The following is a 9,679-nucleotide window of genomic DNA, read 5'->3' on the forward strand; positions in this document are numbered from 1 at the left end:
GCCGTGCACATCGGGTCACCCTTAATCTTTACCAGCTCGTCCGCGCGGAAATCCATAACCGAGAACACAAGTTCATGCGCGTTGTACCTACGAGTTGGCATTCCTCCCCACCCCCATGACCCAGCTGTGTTCGCAAAAACACTCCCAAGACCAGCAACAAAGCACCAGGGCCTTCATATATTATGGAGGCCCAACAAACTAATGAACCGGCCCAGCACTTATTTGTTTTCAACAAATATGCAATATGACTTGCCAAATTACCAATTAACAACAATACAACATATAAAAACTGGCAATGCATAAAGAAGATTACTTTGCATCAAAATAGTAGGATCAAATGTTATGGATACATGAATGGACCGACTAGTCCATTATCAGCGCATAGAAGCAATATAATTTTGGGGGTTACAAAGTCCTTAGGCATGAAGCCAATTGTTATGAAAATTTTCTCCTAGAGGAAGTTTGGCTCGAATGGATCAGTAGGTTTGCCGCATACATTCCTACGGTGTCCGATTACTCCACATTTGGTACACTTTGGCTCCTTCCTTGGAGCCTTTGGAATGTCGCCGCGATCAGGGCAAGTGGTGCATTTGTGTCCCTCCTTACGATAAATCTTGCAAAATCGAGACCTCTTCATTTTCTCTTCATAAGGCGCTTTATCTCTGCTTGTAGTAGGTCTTCCTGATCCCCGTTTGCAATTAGCAGCTGCAATGCCGGAACAATATGATTGATCTCCAGTCTTCAACCATAGTTTTCCCATGTTCAACTATACCGGAACAAGCTGTGGCACTTGCCATCTTAGCTACAGCATCTCTCTCTTCCAGCCCCATGCCATCCTTGTCATGGCTAAGTGGCAGCAGAGTGGCATATACCTCCTTCATCATTGCCATGAACACATCATAACACTTCACATTGCTATCGCCAAGGCGCACACACTCCAGCGCCCTGATCCACATTTGGTTGTGCCTAAAAGTGTCGGACGCTGGTGGGCCTCTGTCTTTCTGGTACCGCACTAAGTGATCAGGCAATATATCCCTAGCATCCCTTGTCCATCTCTTAACAATGTGTTTATCTGGTATTTTTGCCAAACAAAACTCAATCATCACCTACGAATCAAAAGACAGAACATAAGACTGCGGTCCAAAGTAATTCCAGCAACAAAGTTTATCATACCAAATTCATGCATAGAGTCATTTCTTCCGATTACCTTCAGAGAATGGCAACAAACCATTCCAGAATGCTCAAACGTGCCACACTCGCAATCAAAGAAGCTCGCCTCGTCATCCACATTGACAATAAAAACAACTTTGCTCCATTTCTCCCGAGCTGCCGCATCGAGATGCGTTACCCTGTAAACCTTTTGATGTTCTATAACATCAACCTCATGTGCAAAAGACTTGTACAGTGCCTCACTGAATTGTTCAAACATTGATCTTGTGTAGATTTTACTTGCGTGCCTCTCAACTGGTATGTTTAGCCTCAAAGGAACACCACTCTGCATAGAACATAAAACTAACTCAGTCATCACCACTCACAAACGACAATGCACCATTATATCTATAGAAGAGTTAGTTGGAATAGAAAGCAGAGAAAGTGTACCAGAGCAGTGCGCTTCTCCTGGAAGCTTTCCTCAGATTCCCTGTCGAACTGGAGCTTCTCATACTGCCTGATGAATAGATGCATTGGACATCCTGGTGGCACATATCCTTTCAGCAGGTGATTAGCACTCTCGCTGCGCTGGGTGCTTGTCATTTTGGCGCAAAAAACCCCCATGAAATACGGCTTTGCCCACTTGTGTCGCACTTCATATATTTGTGTCAGGTAGGGATGTTTCCTCACTGAGTACTTTTCCAGCATTGCATCCCATCCATTCTCAAACTCCTTCGCTGTTATCATGTGATGGACAAGCTTGTGGAAGTCATTCTTGAAATCACTGTTCTTCTTCCCCCACAGAGAACCCATTGACTCCTTTGTTTTTTTTCAGTACATGCCATTTACACCATCTATGAGTTGTATTTGGCAATTCCACCTTGATAGCCAACTCCATAGAGCGTGCCTGGTCTACAAAATGGAGAAAACATGCTATTAGTAAGCAAAATTAACTATGTGTTATGTATGAACATTTTTTAAAGCCCTTGTTGCGAGCTTGAAATCCCACTCACCAGTCAATATCGTCTTGGGATGTTTGCTGCCAACCATATGTACGAATTCTCTGAAAACCCACTTAAACGTATCCTCCTTCTCATCTCTAAGCATGGCACCACCGAAAATTATGCTCTGGAAATGGTTGTTTACGCCAACAAACAAACCGAAGGGCATGTCATAGAGGTTTGTCCTGTAAGTTGTGTCAAATGTTATTGCATCGCCAAAGCATCTGTACTGGTCTATGCTTCGCCCGTTCACCCACATAAGTGCTTTTATCCTACTTTCCTCATCAACTTGTATTGCATAGTTGAATTCTGGGTCATTTGCCTTCATTTCTGCAAGGATTTCCATCGTTTTCCTTGCATCTGAATCTGATTGCTCCTTGTTTATCTTACGGCATAGTGTTTTCAACGACCTCTTAGTAAAAGGAACATTCTCAACAGAGCCGAAGAAACTACCAACAATACTGAAGACCTTACTGAGACTCACATTATTCTACCTAAGTTGCTTCACCAAATCTTGTGTGTAACGGTCAATGTGCCTATGCGACTTCCAATGCATCTTCTCCCCACATGTGCTCGAAAGAGCGTGATTATGTTCTGCTTTGTGCTCAGATATATACCATCCATTGTCATCTGACCTTAGTAGCCTTATCATAGCACTGCACCCACACCTAGTCGACCTGCTGTTCTCCTTCAAAGGTTTCCCCTGCAAATCAAGCACACAGATTCATAGTCAGCATCCCATAGGAGCACAAGTTTTCCTGATTCAAGTTAATAGATAACTCACCGCACACCCGCATACAATCTCCTGCATGCACTTTGATCGGTTCACATTAAGTCTGCTCTTGGCGTACCTTATTCCAAAACCAACTTCCCAGGAATACAAGTTATAAAATTCATAGGCCTCATCAACAGAATCGAACGAAGTACCAATCTCTGGGTTAATAACATTTCCATTCTTCTTTGTTATGAATGCTCTCATCGAAATCTCCAGAGCACTCTTTCTGTTTGGGTTTGCCTCCCTCTGTGCAGGTGCTTTGCTAATCCTCACCCTAAAGCAAAATCATTATATCGAGTATAAGCACCAAGCAACTCACAAAGGACTTTCCCTAATTAACACAGACAACCCCTAAGAATTCTGATAGGAATACAGATTCTATAATTATGCAGCATGTATCTACACTACAACTCGCCGTAGCGGCCAGGAGAACAAGATTCGATGGACACCCTGATGTAAAGTGTTATTATGAAATAGATTTTTCACTTACCATAACTATTTGCCCATAAATTCAGAAACACGTTTGAATAACAAAACTAACAACTTTGACAGTTACTTCAATGCAGCAGTACAGGATAGCACTTCAGTACCTCCACCAGTAACTAATATTAGTTCTGGATACAATTTTGGCAGCCTCAATAAAAAAAGAGTCTAATCATTATTATTTGAGGATCAATGTTGCTCTAACGTTGATCCATTTAGAATCAGTAACACTTCTATTATGACTGTCAGCCTTGAACTTGCAAATTTTACTGCAGAGATTATGTATGAACAACCACAGAAGAAGAATCCATGGGAAATCAAGTACTAAATCCAAGCGGTGGACAAAGCTGGAGTGGATCAAGATCTAGCACACATACCTCCTGGTCCAGCCGCTGGTTGCCTCTGAACAAACGTTGAAATCTTCCCCCATGGGCGGAAATCCAACACTCCCCCCGCCCTGTGCGCCGTCTCCGACGCGGCATACCTCGGCCTCGGCTATGCTAAGAGAAGCCTGCGACTCAACCGGCCCGGCCATGGCTATAGGACGTGCCTCCAAGACCGGCATCCTGCATATCAACGGATCCGCGTTTATCTATAGCAGGTGAGATGCGATTCAAGATATAGAGCAGGAGACATGCGATTGAAACATGGGGCGGCAGAACTCCTAACCTGTGCGGTCCCGCAGTTGTATTTCCGAGGTCCATGTTCAAATCCATGGCGACGAGGCGGACAGAGGTGGGCTGATGAAGAAGAGGATTAACCAGACTGGATTCCTCGACCAACCCCTCCCACTCCCCCCCACCTCCAAGCTTATCGAGAAGGAGCGGTGGGCCACACGCAGTAAATTCGACCTCGTACGGTTGGAAACATTAAAACTACCCGAGCTGTGCCAGGTCCAATACCTACACACAGCACATCGAACACCAAATTAGTAACAGGTGTGCCACCGGTGTACTCCTAGGGGCTCTAGCACCTAAGCCTGCTGCTCGAGCGTGGGGGGCAGGCTTCCGACAGGAACGGATCACGAGGACGAACCGAACGGCCGAGATAAGCCAACCCGAGGTGCTCGGCCTCCAAAAATTCGCACTCGTCTCCCGTCCCCCCTTCCTCAACCTCCTCTCCTCTGCTGTCCACCGGACGCGCTCGGTTTGGGACGCAGGACCCTGAGGGCATCCTGGCACCGCCGCAGCCGGGCCACATCTCGCGGCTCGAGTTCCGGCGCCGCCTCGACAGCGACGCCGACGTGCGCGCCGCCTTCGACCTCTAGGTCAAGGAGGAGCAGGAGCGCCGCCGCAAGGAGCGCGAGGTACGGTAACTCATTCATTGGCTGGCTGCCATTCCGTCCGTCGAGCACGTCCCCTTGCCGGCCTGAGCTGAGCTGAGCTGACAAGATGACACGGCCACGGCGTGGCTGCGTGCAGGCGCGGGTGATACCTGAGATGGACGCCGGGCTGGTGGAGTTCTTCCTGGACACGGACGCGCGGGAGATCGAGATCGAGATCGGCAGGCTCCACCCCAGGCTCAACAAGGCCTTCTTCGACCACATCCAGCGGGAGATCGCGCAGATCAAATTCGCGGTCACCAGGACAGCGGTCTGTACCAAACTGCATACATTTCTACCTGATGATTCCTCTGCTCCGTGTGGTAGATTTTGTTCCAATTGATCAATTCCAGCTTGATTTTGATATCTTCCGCGTGTGCACGCAGGCAAACGAAGACAGACTGATCGAGCTGGAGGCCATGCAGAAGGTCATCGGGGAGGGAGTCGGTCAGTGAGCAAAATCTTAACTCCATGAAACTTTCTGCATAATCCAAGCTAGCTCGATGACTTCTGTCTGTGTATCTCTATCTGTAACTGTTGTTCTTGCTCATGATGCATAGGCCTACGACAAGCTGCAAAACGACCTCGTGACGGCCAAGGAGCGGCTCACCAACATCCTGCAATCCAAAGATAGGAAGAAAATGGTAAGATCTGAAACAACGAGACTTCAAAATGCTGTCACTTATCTGATATGAACCTGCTGAGTTTTTGTAATTGTGAATTGATGTTGCGCAGCTGCTCGACATGGTAATCTAGGTATGTGTGTGTTCGTGTAGATTCACACAAAGAAATACCTGCCACGTGCAGGTTGGTTGTGGGGTTCGTTTTCTATTTTTCTTAGTGCTTCCATGTGCAAGAGAGGTAGTAGCTCTCTACCTTCAACGGAGTAGCCACATGGTTGACTACCAAACCTTATACTTATGTTGTTGCTTGTTGGCCTACTCCTTATAGTTGTCATGCTTGTGGTCGATTCAGCCGGGGATCAACAACGCCGTCGTCGCCGGTGGCATGGATACCATGTCCAATGCCCCCAAATACGCTGCAGCAGCAAGGTTCCTACTAACTTAAGAAGAATGGCTCTGTAACTGTCGACAGCTCTTCTAGTATAAAGTTTGTTGTTTACGTATTCTGACTAGTCGTTTACTATCTCTGTACATAGTTTCTTAGATGGAAACCTCGCAGAGTAGTTAGTGTGCAGCCAGAGTCCAGTATGATATCTCAATCTTGAGTAAAGCATTTGAATTTAAGCTAGTAGATATTGAGCTCTGTGATTGAACTGTCTCTGTTGAATACATCTAATCTGAAAAAAATTCACATTTGCTTCTCTGATAAGTAAGGTCTGTTTTCATTTACAGGTAGAAGATAGCAACGGAGTGGTAAGGTTTGTGCAGAGATCTTCTCCTCCGTCGCCATCAGCGACAAAGCTACTGGGTGCATCCGTCCATCTTCAGATCTGAGTGAAGAGAGCATCCGTCCATCTCAAAAGGTTTAATTTTTGTACCAGCTAATTAACTTGTCTTTTCATCAGTTCCTCCTCGAGTAATTGGAAAGGGAATTATATTAGACTGCTAGCTGATTCTTGGTGAAAATTGCTTTGCCTGTATGTATGTATGTAGAGAGTCTTGTAGCAATTATTCTTAGAGTAAACCAAAGCAGTATTCGATGATATATTGTGAGTCACTGAAAATGTATACTGTTTTTTTCTTCAGGATATGGATGACTATTTGAAAGTATGCAGGTTTCTTTCCAAACTTAACAACGAGATACTAGGTGAAAGAAATGCTGCCTACAAGGAAAGGTTGAGCAGCCTAGAGAATTTAGTACTGATCATGGTAAGGTTGACAAAGCCTGAAATCTCATTTTGCCACGTTCAAAGATTACATGGTAGCATATATACTTGAAGTTGGCATGGAATATCAAAATTCAAAATAGACTTCGCCTATTCCCTGTTTTGAAAAGCAGTGGGAATTGATTTTCTGAAGTCCTTGGTTGTCTATTTCCCTATCCATGCAACAATAAATGTAGAACATAATGTTAACTGTCAAATATTTCAAGCATATATAGCTCAAATACACAAGTATTAATTTCTTGTATACACCAAAACAACAAGATAGCATGAACACGTATAGCTAGGGTATGCATTTAGTAGGTGTCTTTCCGTTTCGAAGACTCATAATAGACTAAAAGAGACTGATAAATGAAGAAAATACCCTACTGGATCTGCACAAGTACCCGAACTAACAAGTTTTCACTTTCCCATCGTGGGCGCAGGGGTGATCGACGTGGACTACCGCGACCTGGTGGGCATCATGCTCTTCAACCACTCAGAGACGGACTTTGCCGTGAAGCCCTGCGACCGCGTCATAGAGATGATTGTCCAGGTGATTGTGGCGCCGGAGGTCGCCGAGGTGGAGGACCTTGACGCCACCGTCCGGAGTCGTTGAGGTGGAGGACCTCGACGCCACTGTCTGGAGGTTGCCCAGGTGAAGGACCTCGACACCTTGGTAGATACATCTAGAGAAGTGGTCTACTTAGGTTGGTGGTGGAACGCTAGGGAAGGTACCTACCTTTCGGTGATGTTTGTGTGCGTCTGAAGTATAAACGGGATCTCGTGATCTCTTTGAATTGAGATGTTAAGTAAGAATGTAAGTGCTAAGTGCTAAGTAAGAATGTAAGTGTTAAAATGGTTCTGTGACCTTCATTTATTTTGCCCTGGATGTGTCCTGATTTGTATCCATGAATATTGCATCTAAATTTTATTTTATTTTGATTTCTAATTACTTAGCAGTAGCGTGGGGGAAGAATGACATTCTACTAGTAGTTAGGAATAGTAGTAGCGTGGGTTAGGAATAGTAGTAGCGTGGGTTGCACGCGCTACTACTAACTTTTTAGCAGTAGCGCGGGGTAAAAAACACGATACTGCTAAAATTTAGCTGTAGCGCCGTAGCAGTAGCGCGGGAAACCGCGCTACTGCTATAAAAAAAACCTACGCTATTGGTAGCGTTTTTCCTAGTAGTGCTACATGGTTTGCCTCTTTTTTTAACATAACACGTCAAGTCGCAATTTGTTTATTCACCCGTGGTAGACAATCCTCCCTCCACCAAGTGGACAACCAGTACACGTGCCAAATTACCACGTGGGCTGCCTTTTTCGTACAGAAATGAGCTCCACCGTGTACCCGCGCGGGTGTGGTTGGGAAAGAGACGGGAGTACGTGCGCCGTGCATGCACCTCTTCTCTTCGTGCACGTCCCCCACCTACGTGGGTGTGTGTGAGATACAAACCGCGTTCGTGAGTGTTTTTTGTTTTGGGGTGGGGGGTTGATTTCGTGAATTATTTGTGGGAATATGTGTCGATGACATCTCAAACAAAATTTTGCATGCAATGTGTGTGAAATGGAGGCCTATCCATATCATACATAGAAGGTCGGGCAATCCACGAGAAGAAAGGGAGGGGTCATAGTTATCGATAGAGTCGAAGAGAGGATCAAGTGGGTGGGTGCGAGATCGATGAAGAGAGCCATCGAAATTGTGTGTGTGTACAAGTCAAAGATATAGGGCGACTGGCCTATCGGAACGTTAGAGGGCACATGTCAAGTTTGTGTGTGGCAGGGAGACATGACTAGAGCGCTCGATGTATCGGTGTGTGTGGGGGGAAGGGGGGTGGGGGAGGGGTAGGCAGAGGCCTAACTATAGAGGTAGAACGACTCGTATATGTGTTGAGAAGGAGAGACCCAGCTATGTCTTGAGGGAGATCGGTCGACATCCATACATAACTGAAGGACAGGAAATATGATGGGACGGGGAGAGAGAGGAGAGAGAGAGGGAGGGAGAGGGAGGAAGAGGGGCAGAGTGCTGGATGGGTGATGGAGTTGCTTCTCGAAGATGGTGGGAGAGGCCTATTAGACAAACTGAGGGTGGAACTGCAATGTTATCAATAAGAGTGGGGATGTGTTTCTGTGTGTGCCTGTGCGTGATAGATCTGTCGGGACGCATCCATGGATGATGAAGGGGAACCATGTGTTTGGTAAGAAAACCTAACTAGATCGTTAGATCAATTGTTGTTTGTCGGAGGAAGGGAGAGACACAACTACTGAGGTAGATCGATTGACGTGTGGGTAAAAACGAGTTATAAGGACCTAGCTAGCTATATGTATAGCGAGAGATCGGTCGGTGTACATCCATTTGTTAGAGGCAAATAAGGCCCAGCGAGACGGATAGACAGAGAGAATGGAGCTAGGAGGTGGTGCGAGGGGCCCAACTACTAGCTAGATAGGGGGAGGAGTGTGCGGTTGTGAGATCGATGAAAAGAGGGGCGAGAGTTTACACGTGTGTCTGACCGTATGAAAGACACGAGGCAAGGACACATAAAGGAGGAGATTGAAGGTGTGTGTGTATGTTGTAGGCAGGCATCGCTGGAGAGGTTTATCGATCGGTGTGTGTCGGAAAGGAGTTGTGGAGACTCTAGGAGAATGACCTAAAGAAAAAAAATGAATGTGCCCGGTGGATAGAATGCCGAGGGAGGGGGAGGGCGAGGAGGGCGTGTGCATGCACGAGAGAAAGTTAGTGGTAGCTACAAAGGTTAGAGGATTGTGTGGGTGTAAGAGACTAACAAAGATCATAATTTGATATGAAAGGGGATTCATATATTTGAATAGGAGATCATAGTGTTTTAAACATTGCATGCATGAATATAGCGGTGATACACGTGCTGTGCACATGTTATACCATAATGTGATAATGCATGGCGTTTGCAACTCACAGCTAAATGCCGAACAATCTAAACCATACTATACATCAAACAATCTCACATTTTATTTGAATTTGTGATAATGTGTGGCGTTTGCAGCTTACAACTAAATATCGAACAATCTAAACAATACTATATATCGAACATTCTCACATTTTATTTGAATTTGTGGTAATGTGTGGTGTTTGCAACTCACATCTAA

General features: G+C 45.6%; 1 protein-coding gene and 1 long non-coding RNA gene across 2 annotated transcripts; one reads left to right on the top strand and one right to left on the bottom strand.

Moving 5' to 3' along the window:
• Positions 1 to 356: 356 nt before the first annotated feature.
• LOC147963752 (protein FAR1-RELATED SEQUENCE 5-like) lies at positions 357 to 3,195 on the bottom strand. The gene is made up of 5 exons (XM_087531170.1): positions 2,935 to 3,195; positions 2,163 to 2,853; positions 1,600 to 2,061; positions 1,208 to 1,495; positions 357 to 1,106 (listed from the first exon to the last, which is right to left on the bottom strand). The coding sequence occupies exons 3-5, from the start codon at positions 1,960 to 1,962 to the stop codon at positions 699 to 701; spliced, it is 1,059 nt and encodes a 352-aa protein (XP_087387296.1). The 5' UTR covers positions 1,963 to 2,061; positions 2,163 to 2,853; positions 2,935 to 3,195; the 3' UTR covers positions 357 to 698.
• Positions 3,196 to 4,515: 1,320 nt separating this feature from the next.
• LOC147963753 (uncharacterized) lies at positions 4,516 to 5,801 on the top strand. Its single transcript, XR_015609392.1, has 4 exons — positions 4,516 to 4,714; positions 4,830 to 5,000; positions 5,116 to 5,176; positions 5,290 to 5,801. It is a non-coding gene; the product is annotated as an uncharacterized LOC147963753 (long non-coding RNA).
• The last annotated feature ends 3,878 nt before the right edge of the window (positions 5,802 to 9,679 follow it).

Source organism: Triticum urartu, chromosome 6A (assembly GCF_056163025.1).
Source record: "Triticum urartu cultivar PI428250 chromosome 6A, HENAU_Tu73, whole genome shotgun sequence".
NCBI classification, from domain to species: domain Eukaryota; kingdom Viridiplantae; phylum Streptophyta; class Magnoliopsida; order Poales; family Poaceae; genus Triticum; species Triticum urartu.